This window comes from Sphaeramia orbicularis, chromosome 20, assembly GCF_902148855.1.
Source record: "Sphaeramia orbicularis chromosome 20, fSphaOr1.1, whole genome shotgun sequence".
NCBI classification, from domain to species: Eukaryota; Metazoa; Chordata; class Actinopteri; order Kurtiformes; family Apogonidae; genus Sphaeramia; species Sphaeramia orbicularis.
This window is the reverse complement of record NC_043976.1, coordinates 44,376,400-44,395,631: the sequence shown is the minus strand read 5'-3', so window position 1 is coordinate 44,395,631 and position 19,232 is coordinate 44,376,400. Positions and strand designations below refer to the sequence as shown.

The window sequence follows — 19,232 nt, the reverse complement described above, 5'->3', positions numbered from 1 at the left end:
TGTCCACATGCTGATCAGGATCTTCTTCTGGATCCGGGAACTTATGGAAATTTAACATGGGTCTCTTATGGGGAAAACTTTTCAATCGTCTTTTTCTCCCTCACTCCGTTCTGATTGACTTCAAACTTGGTATACAGCTCATGATGGTGTCAACACAAGCATTGAATTATTTCGATCCGGATCTGATTCTGGGTTTTGGTGTGACTTTGACAAATTTTCCCATTATAACATAGGAAGTGGATTGATCCAATAAATCAGTATCTGATATCAAGTGGAATTTGAATTTTTACAGATCTGATTAGAATATGAGCAAAACATGGACTATTTCTGTAATAGAATAAATACACAGAACTGGGTGAGAATAAATGGCATCTGGATTCATTTCCCAAAGCTTTTCATTTGGCCGTAAGATACAGGCCACTGGTCCGATTTTAATTCAGTTTAGTTGCTGGAAAACCACCGTCTTAGAAAACCCTATATTTTGTGTTGAGGTTCTTAAAACAATAACTCATTCTGTCAAATGTGAGCGGATTAAGTGCTACGTGAAGAGGTGACAGGCGGCCCAGAGTTCAGCATGTGGTCATGTGGTCATCTGGTCAGTGTGACCAGTGTCCAGCTGATGATGCACTGGAGTGTTTTAAAGAGCCTCCAGCATGTGACGGTGCACTCCAGATGACAAGGCAGCCACTGTACACAACAAAGGCCGTACAGTGGAGGGAACCGTCCTCTGGATGGGGGGGGGCTGGTCAGCTGGTAGTCCTCTGGGTAGAGGGCTAAGTGACCCATGACCCCTCCCAACAGAACACAATGCACGTCTTTAATCGGTGCATGTCCACCCCTCCCCAGACTCACACGCACGCACACACACACACACACAAACACACACACACACACACACAGTCTGAGTCACGGTATGTGGGCCAGTGAATGGATGAGGCCCACATTTGAATCAGTCCTGCTGGTTGTGTGTAGACCCACTAGCCCCACTTTCCCAGGGTTCTCGGCGCTGTCACCAGAGGCTGTGGTCGTCGTTACTCACTGATCCACGGTGACAAATACCATCAGCAGAGCCCCGAGCAAAGTCAAAAGCAGACTCCTCATCAAAAACAACGCCAACAGTGTTCAGAGAACGCAAACCTCTGCAAGGCACCCCCAACGGTGTGCATGTGGATCGACTATTTCTTTTCAATTCAACAGTTTCCAGGTTGTTCCTCACAGCAAAAAAAGTTGAAGCTTGGTACCATTCATGTGTCTGTCAATTATTTTAAATTCCAATCAATATTTGTTGAGTTTCAATTTTAAATGTGTGGTAAATGGGATTTTCAATGGTAAATGTAAATGTCCACAGAGTCCACATTCCACAGTGGATGTGGACAGTTTTGTGCCAGATCAAGATATTGTTCTAAGCTACAGGTGGGTCCAAACTGGAGGCTAATCGGAGTCGTTTTGAATTTTTGATGAATTTTGGAAAATTACTCAATGATGAGAGATCGGAAAATTGTGGATGTTGTGACCTTGCTGTGACTTGAACTCTGGCCTACTGGGACCAGAATTGAATGGGTTGGTCCCAGGGCCTAGGCCTATCTGTGGGGAAGATTTGGGAAAGATGGTTGGAAGAGTTTTACCCTTAAGTTGTTAACAAACAAACAAACAACACACAGAGCAAAGTGATCACAATGCCTCCTGGTGGAGGTAGAGTCTGTCCAATGTTGAAGGAAACGGAACGATCCCTCCTGTTTGTGGAACTGTCAATAATGAACTGTTGGACATTTGAACACACATTGGACACTGGACTGGGAATCAATGACATGATGAATGGCTTCCTCACTGGTCCAGCCCTGACTTTGACAGGTGATCCAGTTAGAATGTACTGTGAGGAATAAACAGAACCTTTGACAGGAACCGGTCTGAGCCCAGCTGTTTATGTTGGTTATTCAGGAACCACTCGGTTTATTTGAGTCATTGATTTTTTCCATTTTGGTCTGAAAAATAATGTGATTTCTCTTAAATGTAGCTGTCATCTGACATTTTGTCTTGAAACTCAAATCAGAGTGGTGGTTGTTGAGTTGAGCTGGTGAAGTCAGGGGTTTTATCATTTAACTGTAGATGTAACACTTAAATTGAAATGAAAGCATTATGGAAATTCAAACTAAAGGATTTTTCTACGATCTAATGGTGTTGTTGCAAATAAGGCTGCAGCTAATGACTGTTTAAATCAGGGCTCTCAATTCACTCATATTCCTTCAGGTTCCACATTCAGCCCGATTTGATCTGCAGTGGACTGGACCAGTAAAACTACAACAGAATAACCTATAAATAATGACAACTGACAATTTATGTCTGTGTTTGAGTCCCTCTAAATCTGACCTAGACCACTTTCATATGTGGTCCTAAATCTGACCTAGACCCTTTCATATGTGGTCCTAAATCTGACCTAGACCACTTTCATATGTGGTCCTAAATCTGACCTAGACCACTTTCATATGTGGTCCTAAATCTGATCCAAATCTCATATTCTCCAAGTGACTTCAGTCTGAACGTTCAGGTCGCATTTGTCCAACCTTTACGTCATTGAAATGCGACAAACGTCCCAGTTGTTGGTCGGAGTGGAGGAAAACCATATTTCCTTCTGTAAACCAGTGTGTCTGCGTGGTCTAGTATTCCATCAGGACCTCTTTAGTGCATGTGGGTCACTTCAGGGCCACATTCAGTTCAGACTCGAAACTGATAGAAGTCACATGTAATGTGGAATATGAACCAACACACCACAAAAAAATCAGATTTCACCAATAATCCAAACTGTGCATCAGACCTGCTGTGAACGGAGCCTTATTGTGGTTAAAGTACGACTTCTGTAAGAACCCAGTCTGTCACCTCAAAACAAAGCACCCAAACACTTCCTGTGTCTGTCTGTGTTTGTGTGTGTGTTTGTGTGTCTGTCTGTGTTTGTGTGTGTGTGTGTGTTTGTGTGTCTGTCTGTGTTTGTGTGTATGTGTGTGTGTGTGTGTGTGTGTGTGTGTGTGTGTGGTTTGAGGCTTCTGTCTAGCAGGAAGTTTCCATTTCCCTTGTGGGCGGCTTGTGGCCTGTTGAAGTGGTGCAGGCCATGCGCTGTGGTGTCTAGCGCCACCTGGGCGTCACTGAGCATTCAGAAGGAGTGTGAACCTGGGCAGCGCTTGAATAATTCAGTGCACGGTCACACGTGAATGTGCGCGCCCACACTGGCTGACTGTCACACCTCTGGCACAGACGTCCTACAGCAGTTCGTTATATTTTCCAGCAGGAGGAGAAAACGGCAAATATTTTAAATATATGTGAGAAAACAGAATATTCCTGTTTCTGATGCAGTATGTTGGAGGTTTTAGTGGATGAACAGATACTTTGGAGATGGAAAATATAGAATTAGACTGACATCCAGACACACACAGGTTTGATGGAGCACTGTTGGTTTGTGCATGATACACACACACACACACACACACACACACACACACACACACACACACACACACACACTTCCCATCCCACTTCAGGAGATAAAACTGTTCTTCGCTGTGTGTTGATTTTCAATTAACCTGATTCTGGGAGGTTAATACTCTGGTGTTCCACCAGCAGCTCTGAGGCGTTCCCTGGACTGGTTACCAGTAATGAGTCATCATCAGCTTTGAAACAACCCCACACACACACACACACACACACCATCATAGCCTTCTGTTGACTAATCCCGCTGAAATGAGCGCACAGACCAGACCATCTAAACTCAGACTGGGTTTATTCTTTTAAACTGTGAACACAGTTTTTACCTGGTTGTCAGTTTGCTAACGGTCCACGTACCGAACCGACCCGTTTCAGTTCACACCTGTTCAGTTCGGTTCCCAGCTGTACCCAAACGGCGACAGTATGGTGAGAAAAAGAAAAGGAACAAAAGACATCGTTCGATGCAGAACTTTAAATCCACGCAAAGTTCCACCGGACAATATTACACCATGGCACATTGACCCAAAATATGCGATAGCAGCTGATATAAGGTAAAAAAAACAACAAATGTGATGTGAACCTGGAAGGAAGAGACTGAAGACCCTCCACCATCAGTACGTCCAGTTTGGATCAGACTGAAGACCCTCCACCATCAGTCCAGTCCAGTTTGGATCAGACTGAAGACCCTCCACCATCAGTCCAGTCCAGTTTGGATCAGACTGAAGACCCTCCACCATCAGTCCAGTCCAGTTTGGATCAGTTCAGGTTCAGCTGAAAGACAACAACAAGGAAAGAGACGGAGAGAAGAACAACGATGTTTACAGAAGATAAACTACAGTAGATCTGAAACAACAACACTAGCTCTGTCTGTCAGGTTGTGGTTCTGTGGGTTCTGTGGTTCTGTTGTTCTGTTGGTTATGTTCTGTGGTTCTGTTGGTTCTGTGGTTCTGTCAGTTCTGTGGGTTCTGTGCTCCCTGTCCCTCCTCCTCCCTCTGATGCTCTGTGTGTGGGTCAGAGGCTCAGCTCGTTCTGCTAATGAGCGCTTCTATTTAAGGCCCCTGTCAGGCTGTGGTTCTGTGGGTTCCATGCTCCCTGTAGGTTCTGTTGGTTCTGTCGGTTCTGTGGTTCTGTCGGTTCCATGCTCCCTGTAGGTTCTGTGGTTCTGTCAGTTCTGTGGTTCTGTCGGTTTCATGCTCCCTGTTGGTTCTGTGGGTTCCGTGGTTCTGTTGGTTCTGTGGTTCTGTGGGTTCTGCGCTCCCTGTAGGTTTAGTTGGTTCCATGCTCCCTGTTGGTTCTGTGGGTTCTGTCAGTTCTGTGGTTCTGTGGGTTCTGTGGTTCTGTGGGTTCTGTTGGTTCTGTGGTTCTGTGGGTTCTGTGCTCCCTGTAGGTTTAGTTGGTTCCATGCTCCCTGTGGGTTCTGTGGGTTCTGTGGTTCTGTGGGTTCTGTGCTCCCTGTAGGTTTAGTTGGTTCCATGCTCCCTGTTGGTTCTGTGGGTTCTGTGGTTCTGTGGGTTCTGTGGTTCTGTTGGTTCTGTGGTTCTGTGGGTTCTGCGCTCCCTGTAGGTTTAGTTGGTTCCATGCTCCCTGTTGGTTCTGTGGGTTCTGTCAGTTCTGTGGTTCTGTGGGTTCTGTGGTTCTGTGGGTTCTGTTGGTTCTGTGGTTCTGTGGGTTCTGTGCTCCCTGTAGGTTTAGTTGGTTCTGTGGTTCTGTGGGTTCTGTTGGTTCTGTGGTTCTGTGGGTTCTGTGCTCCCTGTAGGTTTAGTTGGTTCCATGCTCCCTGTTGGTTCTGTGGGTTCTGTGCTCCCTGTAGGTTTAGTTGGTTCCATGCTCCCTGTTGGTTCTGTGGGTTCTGTGGGTTCTGTGGGTTCTGTGGTTCTGTGGTTCTGTTGGTTCTGTGGTTCTGTGGGTTCTGCGCTCCCTGTAGGTTTAGTTGGTTCCATGCTCCCTGTTGGTTCTGTGGGTTCTGTGGTTCTGTGGGTTCTGTGCTCCCTGTAGGTTTAGTTGGTTCCATGCTCCCTGTTGGTTCTGTGGGTTCTGTGGTTCTGTGGGTTCTGTGCTCCCTGTAGGTTTAGTTGGTTCCATGCTCCCTGTTGGTTCTGTGGGTTCTGTGGTTCTGTGGGTTCTGCGCTCCCTGTCCCTCCTCCTCCCTCTGATGCTCTGTGTGTGGGTCAGAGGCTCAGCTCGTTCTGCTAATGAGCGCTCCTTCCTATTTAAGGCCGGCGCCCTAAATAGATCTCTTAAGATCCGTTAATCGGCGCTGAGGCCTCCTGTGCTCGCTGTGACGACAGCGTGGACGCGGCGAGGCGCTTCAGTCCGGTACCTGCACCTGCCGCGTCCACATCCCTAACCCTGCTCACAGCTCGTTCCACACTGGACTGTTCCTGCTTCTGTGGACCATGTTTTCCTACCTGAGGAGCCCCCACTATATAGTGAGTATATGTGCGTGTGTGTGTGTGTGTGTGGTGTTTGTGTGTTTGTGTGGTGTGTGTGTGTACAGGCTTAGGCCACGGGCTGTGCAGGTGTCAGGGGTTAGGTGCTATCACTGTTTATGTGATGGGGGGGGGCTTTCTGTTTTGGCACTGTCCTAAACCCTACTAGTATTATTAGTATTATTATTTGGGACATTTAGTTGAAGTGCATTCAGTCAGTATTATATTTCTACATTTTTAGTATCTAGATGTGATGCAACTCTGCTGCAATCGGTAAAATGTCCATGGTTCGACGCTGAAACCTTGAGTCCGTTCTGTCAAAATCATTTTAGTTCAGTTCCACATTCAGCCTAATTTGATCTCCAGTAAAATAATAACAGTGAACAAAGTAAAATTCTATTACGATAATGGTTGCATCTACAAGTTTCTTAAAATCAGAATAATAGGAACAACTTGAAATGTCTTAAGAAAAGTAAGTGCAATTTAAAAAATATTCTGCCTCTTTTAATCATTTACTCGTGTACATTATAACTTACAGATCACGGTGGATCTAAAAACGCACAGAACATTAATAACAGAATATTGGCAAACATTGCATGTACTTTTCTTAAGACATGTCCGTTTGTTCATATTTATTCAGGTTATTCACATTTTTTGTAAAAGTATAGTTTGGTAACGTAAACATTTTCATATAATTTAACTTTTTTTTTACACCAAAACAAGGAGAAAATTTGTAGTTGTCATTATTTATAGAATATTATGATAATATGTTACTGCTCTGATCCACTTGAGAACTAATTGGTCCGTATGTGTCTGCATGTGGAACCTGAATTAAAATGATTTTGACACCATTAATTGTTAATATCTTCAGTGTAATTTTTGCATTTCACTAATTCATCCTACGGGCTGGGTTGAACTGTTTGGCGTTCCGGATTTGGCCCCCGGGCCGCATGTTTGACACCTGTGCTTCAGTCAGTCGTGTTGTTTTCACACTAATACTGTGAACTACATGTGGGTAAGTCATCGATGTGCACCGTACTTTATTATGGGCTTAACTGATGTTAAAATGCAGCAGAACTGAGTACTGTCATCAGATTCACTCATGTGATACTGGACTGGTCTGTGTTACTCCAGTTTAGTTAACTATCATCCCATTACACATTTTTACAAAGGTCTGTCTTTTTTAGTTCCACTCGTCTTTGGAGTGAACTGTCTAAAAAGCTGAAGGACTGATCAACTTGATGCACTTTTAAAAAAGCTCTGAAATCCCATTTGAACTAAACTGAATGTTTTTGTAGGTGTACGGTCAAATAAACTGTACGTCCCTTTATATATTCCAAATGTAAAGTTTCTGTAGGAAATTCATCCTAGGGGCCAGATCGGAACCTTTGGCGGGCTGCATTTGGCCCCTGGGACGCATGTTTGACACCCCCTGTTCTAAGGACATCTAAGTCAGTGCTTTTCGACCATGGAGTCAGGACCCCACATGGGGTCGCCCTGGAATTCAAATGGATCAACTGAATTTTCTAGTAATTGATAAAAAATTAAAACTTACTAATAAAAAATTTACATTATTTAGTCTAAATGTTGCCTAAAATTAACGTTGTATTTGCAACGTATTATAGCAAACTATTACACGGTCATAAACAAACTAATTTTAGCAAATAAAATGTCTCTGTTTGAATGTCTGGGGTCAACAGAAATTTCTAATAATTTATAAAAATAAATAAATAAATAAATAAAACTTATGAATGAAAATGTACATTATATAGTCTAAATTTTGCCTAAATTAACATTATTTGCAACATAGTAGAGCAAACTATTACACGATCAAAAACAAATTAATTTTAAGCGAATAAAATGTCTCCGTTTTGAATGTCTGGGGTTGCCTGAAATTTCTAGTAATTTATAAAAAAATATTAAAACTTACTAATAAAAATTGACATATATAGCCTAAATGTTTCCTAAAATTAATATTATTTGTAACACATTATAGCAAACTGTTACACGATCAAAACAAATTAATGTAGCAAGTTAGCAAATAAAAAGTCTCTGTTTTTAATGTCTGGGGTTGCCTGAATTTCTAATAATTTATTTAAAAAAAATAAATAAATAAAACTTACTAATAAAAATGTACATTATATAGTCTAACTGTTGCCTAAAATTAACATTTATTTGCAACATAGTAGAGCAAACTATTACACGATCAAAAACAAATTATTATTATCTAAAAAGTCTCTGTTTTGAATGTCTGGGGTCGCCTGAAATTTGTGATGTTAAAATGGAGTCAGGAGATAAAAAAAAAGGTTGGGAACCCACTGAAACTAAGTGACCCACAGTGGGTGCGTAGGGACACTGGGCCTTCCGTACCTGGGGTCTAGCGGTGATTCAGATCCACTGGGCGGCAGGGTAGGACCCTGTCAGTGAAGCAGAGAGGATGCTGGGAGCTGAGGCGGGGCCTTCAGGTGGTGTGTGCATGTGCAGATGTGCCTGGCTTCATTTCCTGCTGTTTGAAGCTTCGGTTCGGTCCACTCCTGTGGGGAACAGCAGAACGCCGTCGGCTCACACCTTTTCCACGTGTCTTTAATCGCTACGGCCATGTTGGCTCACCGCAGACCGACCCCCACGTCTCCACGGCAACAGCAGCTGTCAGATCTACCTGCTGTGGCTTCATTATTTTTTCTGTCGTCCCAGCTCTCTATCTTTCTTTCTGTGTTAGTCTTTGTTGCCGCTCCACCCCCCCACCTGTGCCACCTCCTTTTATCCCTCTATTCATTCTTTCTTTCCTTCTTTCTTTTCCTTGTCTTGTCTTTGTCAGCTGCTCAGCTGGGTCTGAACTGCTCTTTGTTTTCCTCTGTATTAAGAGCCCTTGTTTCACGTACTGTGTGTGCTCGTCATCGCGCTTCGTCGTTAAAATGTACAACTTTACAGCAGAAAATAATACAAAAACCTGTTTGGTCTAAACAGACAATTTCCACATTGATGGCATCTGTATGTGTTAATTCTCCCTTTTATAAATGATATTCAACCCTGATGATGATAAACCCATCTGTAGAACAGTGCACTGCCACCAGTAGTATTAATGACCCATAATGCACTGGGGCACATGTACTGTAAACACCTCCCTGAACACAGATACGCTGTTAAGAACAGGGAGGCACCACTTCTGATTTCACTTAAAAGCAACATGAGAAAGATTCTGTAGTTCAGTTCCGTTCTGCCTCATCACTGTATGAATCCAAAATACAAATGACGAAAACTAGAATTGAAAAAACATTTTTGTTAACTGAAATAAATAAAAACTATAATTAAAGAAACAAATTATAACTGAAACTGTATTGCGTGTTTACAAACGAACTGAAATGGATAAAAATTATGGTTAAAATTCCCTTCGTTTTCATCTTTGTCAATGTCGGATTGATACGAAATCGATTTATTTCGCTCTAGCAGTTTTCTGTGCTGTCACCATACGACACTTGACGGTCCGTCACTTTGTGTCACTTGTGGTTTCTAGTCGTCTTCTGGTCCGCACTCTACCTGGAAACACGGAGACTAAAGTTTGGAGAAAGCAGCCAGAGTCCTGTCTGGGATTTATTTGAATACGACGACAGAGAGAAGAGAAAAGATATAAAGAAACTAAAACTAAACCAAAACTAAGCATTTAGAAAAAAATGAAAACTAATAAAAAACTAGCAAACGTGCTCTAAAAACAAATGAAAACTAACTGAATTCAAGAAAAAAAAGTCAAAACTAAATAAAACTAAACTAGAATGAAAATCCAAAACTATTGAACCTTGGCCCTAATACACAGTGTGCATTTAGGTCCTTTAATTCTGACTAAAACCTTAACGTAAACCAGTAGAGTCCCTTTAGCATAACTAAAACTAATATTAGCGTTATTGTCAGTTTTGTCTGCCTTTTAGTGTGTGTGTGTGTGTGTGTGTGTATCCAGTTGTCATTGCTATTGAACAGGGCTAACAGAGGGGCTGCTACAGGGCTTTAATTCCTTCTATATAGGCTTTAACAGCTCACTCACCTCAGCAGAACTGTCCAAGCTCGTTAAGAACCTACTTTAAAACAGTGTCAAAGGACGTCGTTACATAAATTTGTCATGACATTTATCATTAGCTTAAGGACCTTAACCCATACGCACCCACGGCATTTCTAAAAATATTTTATTCTCTATATTTAACCTTTCTTAAGTCATTTATCACCATTTATTATAATATTATCTTCTGTATTTTGTGTTTTTTCAGTGTAACTCCTGTATTTTCCTCTATTTAATTCACTGATCCTGTAGATGTTCATTAAAGCTCAGATTACAGTTGATGGTTCTTCCATCAGATACAGATCAAACTGAATGAACAGTGTCTTTTTCAGACCAGTCTGTCATTAACTGAACATAAACCCAGTGTGTCCATCCACTGTCATTTAGTCTGTCATGATTATCCCGTATTGCCATTGATTTGAACAAATGCATGAAGCAAATGTGATCGTACTAACTTTGGTCTGCTTACTGTTTGGTCTGCTTTCTTAGAATAACTGTCTGTCTGATATAAGGCTGAAAATGCCCCCCCCCCACAATGAGATAATATGGGTAAATTATAGATTTCCTGAATCCTTAGAGCCATGTCAGTATTGCACTGTTTGTATTCTGTTTCTCTGATGCTTCCTGATACCACAGGACTAAAAGAAAAGAGATGATGTAGGTGAAAATGGTAGGGGAGGTGTTCCGGGCATGTCCCACCGGGAGGAGACCTCGGGCAAGACCTAGGACACGTTGGAGAGACTATGTCTCTCAGCTGGCCTGGGAATGCCTTGGGGTCCCCCCGGAAGAGCTGGAGGATGTGTCTGGGGAGAGGGAAGTCTGGGCATCCCTGCTTAGACTGTTACCCCCGTGACCCGCCCCCGGATAAGCGGTGGATAACACTGGGTTACAAAAAATTTTTTGCAGTTGTCTAGGTTTTTTCACTGAATTAGGACCATTTTGCACCGCTAAATCCAAAAATGACATCTGTTTTTCTCAATCAGGTCAGGTTTTTTTGCTAATTTGATTTTGAAAAATTTGATCTTCTCACAAAATTGATTACATTTTTGTGACTTTATCAGTTGATTTTTTATACAGTTCTCACCCAAAATAGGTTTATGAAACTTTATGAAACTTGTGACTTGATTCCTGTAGGCACAATGGTGTATTCAGCGCAGATGTAGCAGAATACATCAGGCTTATTTTTGCAAGATCTTCTAGTCGAAGCCATTTCATTCACCTGTAATATTAAAAAAACCATTAATCATAAAATTAGCAAAAGTAAAATCTTCAGAACTCATTATTGCAAGAAATATGAAGAATTTTGTATCATATGACTTGAAAATGCCCATAAATGTAAGCAAAAATGTTAAAAAGCCAATATGTAGCATAGTTCAGAAAGTTGACCTGATTGAGCAAAATTAATGTGATTTTTGGATTCAGCACCACCAGAATTATCCTAAATCAGCTCAAAAAACTTAAACAATAAATTGTTGTTGACCAGTGTAATGGATGGATGGATGGTAGGAAAATGTGACTAAAAGTTTGAAGAGCTCCAGTGTCTTATGTACTGGTCAAAATAATTCACAAAAGAGCTCGAATGAAAGCCCAGAGTGTCCCCTTTAAATGATACCAAACATATTAATATAAAATATTTAAACATGTCCTTAATCGGGGCCAATACCAAGATAGGCACCAGGTCAAAGTGCATTTTTTCAACAGAGTGTAGTGACTTCAAGAGTTGATAACAGTAATTTAGCTGTGACTTCAGAAAGGTTCTCAGACCAAAATGTTGATTACAGACATGTATGGTTTCAAAAAGTATAACCAACCTTTGCCTCCTTGAGTGGTTACCGACATCTCGTCTGGCCCGTGGGACTAATTGATCCAACTCCATGGGTTTGACTGGAGAATCAGTGTTGGAGAAGATGACGGTGTTTCCACGGTAACTACGGAGCCTCTGAACGTCCAAATATGGTCATATCTGATGACCCTGAAAAGATGAAGAACTGTATTTGACACCACTTATTGAAATGGATTGGTGGATCAGCAGGAACTAAAAGGATTGTTAATATTTTAGTGTAATTTTTTGTATTTCTCAAATTCATCCCACGGGCCTGATATGACCCTTTGGCAGGCCGGTTTTGGCCCACGGGCCCGCATGTTTGACACCTGTGGGTTACAGGAACACATGCAGATGAACTGGAACCAGCTGATTTGAACCTTTTATTTTGATCCTTTTGTCTCACATGTTGGTGTGTGCTGTAGGTGAGTGTGCTGAAATAGTCTCTGAGAACAGAATGGAAGAAGACCGTGAACATGCCACTGTTCTGCTGCCCCCCCCCCCCCCCCTCTTTGAAAAAGAACATATTTGATCACTTGTATGTTCTCCTGGTATGGTTGGAGTGGAAACTGTCATTTCTGCCACCGGCTTCCACCTGACATGACACGTTGCCTTCCATGTTCACAGCTGTTCAGGACACGTTAGAACAGATTAAATGTGGTGTGTACTGACTGCAGATGGAGACGGACGTGCACACGTGTTTAATATGTAATGACGATAATAGCAACATGTTTACAGCGGTGACAGAAACTGGAACCACTACATGGAATCTGAAACGGAATCCACTTCAGTGTGATGCAGTGTTCCACATACTGTCTTAATGTAATTGTTACATAAGAGACAAAGGAATGTGTGTTTTTGTGCTGCAGATCTGAGCTGAAGTGCAGATGTTGAATCAGTGTGTAGACAGGAGAACAGTGTAGAGCAGGGGTGTCAAACTCGGGTTTTTCCAGGGACCACATTCAGCAAATTTAATCTGAAGTGGGCCAGACCAGTAAAATAATAGCATGATGGCCAATAAATAATGACAACTGCAAATTGTTTTAGTGCAAAAAATGACATTTAATTATGCCAGTATTTACACAACTGTCCAAACAAAAGGATGTGAATAACCTGAAAAAAATTAAATTTGTTAAGAAATACAAATACAATTTTATCAATATTATGCCTCAACTTATCATTTATACATATGCATTACAGATCTGATCTACAGAGACACAAAGCATTTAGTAACAGGCAGAATATTGTTAAAATTGCGCTTAATTTTCTTCAGACATTTCATGTTGCTCATTTGTCAGGATATTCACATTTTAATTGTAAAGGATAGTTTGTTACGGTAAACATTTTCAGATGTAATGTTTTTTGTGCTAAATCAAAGAGAAAAAATTGGTGTTGTCATATTTTTTTGGTTATTATGATATTATATTTGAGTTTGATGCCCTAAATTGCACTTGCAGATTCATCCGCTGGGCCGCCGGGCCAAAACCTATGTTTGACACCTGTGGAGTAGATGAACGCTGCAGTTTTATGGGTGGAAGTGTCCTGAGGTTCAGCCTGTTGTCCCAAACTCTTAGACTCACACAAACGCACAATTAAACACCACAGAAACAAATGATGTCTTTTCCACAATGTCAACAGAACGGTGTCTGTGCAGATGAGGAACCAACTGGAGAGCTTCATTTATGATCTAGAACCTGAGCAGGAAGTCAGTTTGGATTTGGAACAGACGCACGACTGCATGTCCGGTTCACTGAACAGTTTATGGATCAGAAACAGTGGTTAGAATGGGACACTGTGTGTGTGTGTGTGTGTGTGTGTGTGTGTGTGTGTGTGTGTTTGGGACACTTCAGACCGGTGCTAGTGTTGTCCTTTTCTTTAGTCTGTGTCCAGAACGTCCAAAACCATCCACAAATGAACAGCTTTGGAACTGAATCCATACATATACTTACACTGATCCAAGGTTATTATCGTGAACGAAAACTAACAAAATGACAAAAACTAGAATTGTAAAAACATTTTTGTTCACTGAAATAAAAACTAGAATTAAAAGAAAAAAATAATTAACTGAAACTGTATTGTGTTCTTACAAAACTAATTAAAACGGATAAAAATTATGGATAAAATTCCCTTCGTTTTCGTCTTTGTCAATGTCGTAATGATACGAAAGCAATTATTTCGCTCTAGCAATTTCAGCCAGCAGCACCATACAACACTTTTTGGTTCGTCACTTGTGTTCACTTGTGGTTTCCAGTCGTCTTCTGGTCCCCACTCTACCTGGAAACATGGAGACTAAAGCAGCAGAGTCCTGTCTGGGATTTATTTGAATACGACGACAGAGAAGAAGAGAAAAGAGACGACTGAACTAAAATTAATACTAAAACTAAGCATTTAGAAAATAACAAAAACTAATAAAAACTATCAAACCTGCTCTAAAAACTAATTAAAACTAACTGAATTAGAGAAAAAAAAGTCAAAACTAAATAAAACTAAACTAGAATGAAAAATCCAAAAGTATTCTAACCTTGCCACTGATCCAAACAGAATAAACTGTCATGAATGTTAAATAGTGTTGATCAGCTGATCCTTTGTGTTGGTTATTCCAGAGGCAGGACCAGTGAGCAGACAGGAGGACATGTCCATATGTGATGAAGTGTTGGACAATGTAGCTGGTCCTGGCTCTGTAGAAGCACAGACATGATGCAGACACGACACTGTTGAATAATTCAAGTTCTACATTGTGTGACTCCTTTGTTCTTCCTTTGCCCTCTTTTTGTTTTTCTTCTCCTCCTTTTTCTGGTCTTTCTCCCTCATCTTCTGTTTTTCCTGTTCTCTTCAGTTTTTCTATTTTATAAGATTTCAAATACTAGACTTATCATTTCACAGTCCTCTCTAAATAATCAGCATCATCCTTTGAAAAACCCCAGATGCACCATCACACACTGGTTTAACATCTGTGGTTTCCAACCTTTTTTGGCTCGTGACCCCATTTTAATGTCACAAATTTCTGGGTTTTTTTTGGCCTAAAATTAATTTGTTTTTGAACGTGTAATGGTTTGCTATACTATGTTGCAAATAAACGTTAATTTTAGACAAACTTTAGACTATATAATGTAAATTTTATTAGTAAGTTTTAAATTTTTTTTTATAAATGTTAGAAATTTCAGGCGACTCCCAGACATTCAAAACGGAGACATTTTATTTGCTAAAGTTAATTGTTTTGATCGTGTAATACTTTGCTATATGTTGCAAATAAACATTAATTTTAGGTAACATTTATGCCATGTTTCCACTGCGTGGTACCGCCTCGACTCAACTCGACTTGGCTCGTTTCTGTTACGAAAAAGGACCTGGAATCTGGTACCTGGTACTAGCTTTTTGGTGTCACCTCCGCCGAGGTTCCAGGTGATCCTGAACCGTGATGTGTAAACGCTGCAGACCACTGATTGGTCAGACAGTTTCCTCTGTGACCCACCCTTTTACAAAAAACAGATGCGGAAGTGGACAGTAAATATTGCGGTACATTAATTCACATGATAACAGCCCAAAACTACACCATGGTCGGTCGAGGAGATTCAGTCTTTGGTGGCCGACGTAAAATTCAGACGAGACAACATGCAATGAGCGAGTTTTCAGCAACTCTCTGAACAGACGACACGGAAATAACGCACCACATCACTATGACGTCCAGGTACTGAAAAGTCAGTCGTATCCAGTAATGGAAATGGTCTGCAGGAATGTCGAGCCGAGGTGAGCCGAGCTGAGCTGGTTCCACATACTGGAAACGTGGCATTAGGCTACATAATGTAAATTTTTATTAGTAAGTTTTAATTTTCATCAATTACTATAAAATTCAGACGACCCCATTTGAATTCCAAGTGACTCCACGTGGGGTCCAGACCCCAAGGTTGAAAAACAGTGCTTTAACCTGTCGGTCATTTCTGACGCTAACATCAGCCTGTGTCCATTACGTTAGACCCAACTGTAGAGTGGTGGTGTCATAGCCTTTTACAGTGACATCCACTCCTGTCAGTGTGTCCACTGGAGACCATGGACACAACTGTGCAGTACCTGCAGAAGTGAACAAATACAGATCCATTTGGTTCTGTCGGCCCATTGTCCCCCAGTAAAGAACACATTCCCTCTGAACAGTCCACAAACATTTTTAGACCTGTAGATCAGAAGGACATGGACTCTGAAGACTGTCAAAGGGACGTTCTTTTCAGTATTTTGTGTAATATTTCCATAGTCTTTCTGCATTGTTCTATTCTATTCTGTTCTGTTGTATTCTATTTTGTTCTGTTCTATTCTGTTCTGTTGTACTGTATTATTATTGTTTTCTATTAGAATGTTTCTTTTCTGGCAAAATTCTCATTTTCCCATTAGACAAATTTATATGTGTAAGTTAAATTCACGTTATTTGAGGGTCAATGGAAAAGTGCCTAGTGTCCTCACCCCCCCACCCCACACACACCCCCACACCCCCACAGAAACACAGCAGCAGATTAGCAGTGAAGATCTGAGGGAATATTAATAACCTATTATGAGTCCCATCCAGCTGCCCTCTGGACCCACGCTCAGTGAGAGTGGGGAGGTGTGTGTGTGTGTGTGTGTGTGTGTGGGGGGGGGCTTCTACAGGACTGTGGCCCCTCCCACTGTTGGACCTGCTGCTGTTGTTGTCTTCATGTAGTTCTGCACAAGTATCCAGTCACACTAAAACCCACTGTGCATGAGTGTGAAGTTTAGGAGGACAAATATCCTCAAAGTATCTACTGAAGCGTTCCGTGTGCAGCCCCCCCCCCCCCCCCCCCCTCCTCTTGACACCCCCCCCAGACCCCTGACCCATCCAGCCACTCAGCTCCCGGAGAACGGAGCTGGTGTAATTAGTTGGAACCAATCACGCTGAAGGCATTAGGATGGGATTAGTCATTAAGTGGGGGGGCTTAGCTGTCAGCTGTCAGCCATGAAGGAATGCTGCTCAGTCTGTTTGAGCCGCACCGAAACCAAGAAAAACATAGAAATACAAATCTGAACGCAAAAACTACAGGAGTTCGAATACAGCACAGATGTCTGGGGCTGGGGGGGGGGGGGGGGGTGCATGGTTTTGTTCAGTCTTTTGTACAGTTTTTCGTAGTTATGTCTGAGTGGAATTTATGTTTGGATGTTTTTCCAAGTTTAGCCTCATTTGATGTTGTGTGTCCCCCTCCCACACACACACACACACACACACTACTTTTGAATTGGATTGAAGTAATGCTTTGATATTTATTGTAATCTATCTTCTGTACTGACAGTTTCTCCTTCATGTTGTGGGCGTCCTCCTATGGCCTAGCCTTACCTGGGTCGTCTGCTCGGGGACGGGGGGGGGGACCCTAGACCCTTCTGTCCCACATGTCAGACTGTCCTTTGTACCGTTTGGTCCTGTCAGAACTAGGGATGTAACGATTACCGGTATAGCGATAAATGGTGGTAAAATCACAGACGGTTAGTATTACCATTTAAATTCTAATTATTATGATAACCGTGTTTGATTACTGCACTTTTAGGGGAAAAACCCCCATGTAAAGATCTGCTTTTATGTCAAATATTTGAGTATAGTTTTAATTTATTACAATTTTGATTTTATATACCTGATATTTGGAACCAATATTCACTTTTAGAGTCTTTGAAAAGGTTCGTTAAACATCTGTGTGTTATTTATGCAATAAATTATATACATTTTTCAAATCGGATTTTATGTATTGTTTGTGTTTTCTGGCCTTTTATGTTTTTATAGTAGGTTAAAGTGAAAAAACATAATAGACAGATGATATAGATGAAGTTGTGCTGAAAAAACAGATCCAAACATGGGTATAGTAAACATTTGTTTCTATAGTATATAAAGGCAAAATCAAAAGGACTGAAAAATGGACAAAATAGGCTCAGACCACTAAGGGTTAATATTTGAATGTTTCTGCAACAGAAGGGACATTGTGCCAATTATTTTATTTGTTTGGTTTTTTTTTTAATACAACTTGCTTAAATTATTTCACTGTGTGTATCAGTACTTTTTGAACATTTTGAACACAATTTCAATAATAGCGCGATAATAATGATAACCGTGATAATTTTGGTCACAGTAACCGTGATACGAAATATTGATATGCTTCCATTCCTAGTCAGAACAGAACACACCCTCTGTTTGCGTCGGTCCCTTCACTCAGACAAACCCTTTGAACACAGACAGGCTTTGGATGACAAAGACCTCTAGAAATGAGTCATAGCAAACAGATTTCTCAAAGCTCCTTCCATTAAAGAAATTGAAGTTTGCTTCACTTTGTCATCAATATTTTGTCCCCAAACCTGTCCATGGCTAAACAGGACAAACTGATGCTGTCAGGCTGTTGGCAGGTGGTTTGACTCTCTGAAGCCAGAATTCATTATGGGGCCCTTCCGTTCCGTCTCCTCTCCAACCAGGAATCCATCACATGCTGTTCTTGGCTTTGATTGGACGGCCGTGTGGGGAACAGATTGCGGCGCAGCTCTGTCATCCTGTCTCACACTTGGATGGTGGAGCGGCGCTGCTGTGAAACGCTGAATGAGGAGGTCAGGAACGGGAGGGGCCGGGGTGCAGAGCCCAGAGAAAGGCCGTTCTGCAGGAGGGGGCGGGGAAAAGCCACATGGGTACTGTGGAGGGTCAGGACCTTTAACCCCCAGGGGTCAGGGTTAGGGTGGAGGACCCAGGAGTGTCAGCAAAGACATACATATGCACATGCACCTTTGTGTTTCACCCTTTCACACACACCCCCCACTGCTGTTCCCATAGTGCAGGGCTCTCAAACTCATGTTCTTTAAGGTTCCACGTTCAGCCCGATTTGATCTGCAGTGGGTCGGACCAGTAAAATAATAACAGAATAACCAATAAATAATAACAGCTCTAGGGATGTAACCATATGAAAATTTCATGTCATGGTTATTGTGACCAAAGTTATCACGGTTAAAATTATTATCGCAGTATTGTTGAAATTGTGCTCAAAATGTTCAAAAAGTACTGATACACAAACTGAAATAATTTAACCAAGTTGTATTTAAAAAAAATAAACTAAAATAAAATAACTGGCACAATGTCCCTTCTGTTGCAGAAACATTCAAATATTAACCCTTAGTGGTCTGAGTCTATTTTGTCCGTTTTTCAGTCCTTTTGATTTTGCCTTTATATACTATATAAGTAAATGTTTACTATACCCATGTTTGGGATCTGTTTTTTCAGCACAACTTCATTTATATCATCTGTCTATTATTTTTTCACTTCAACCTACTATAAAACATAAAAGGTCAGGAAAACACAAAAAAAAATTTAAATCCAATTTGAAAAATGTATATAATTTATTGCATAAATAACACAAAGATGCTCAATGAACCTTTTCAAAGTCTTTAAAAGTGAATATTGGTTCCAAATATTAGGAATATAAAATTAAAATTG

The 19,232-nt window shown here is 41.2% G+C and overlaps 1 protein-coding gene across 5 annotated transcripts in view; it reads left to right on the top strand.

Moving 5' to 3' along the window:
* LOC115411424 (rho GTPase-activating protein 12-like) overlaps positions 1-19,232 on the top strand; it is an 86,414-nt gene that overhangs the window by 26,645 nt on the left and 40,537 nt on the right. The window contains exon 1 of one of the 5 annotated variants that reach the window (XM_030123542.1): positions 5,743-5,903. The exons of the other annotated variants lie outside the window; for them this stretch is intronic. Within the exon in view, the coding sequence (XP_029979402.1) occupies positions 5,871-5,903 (33 nt within the window). The 5' untranslated portion in view covers positions 5,743-5,870. Of the gene's footprint in view, positions 1-5,742; positions 5,904-19,232 lie in introns of those variants that run through there. 5 annotated transcript variants of the gene reach the window in all.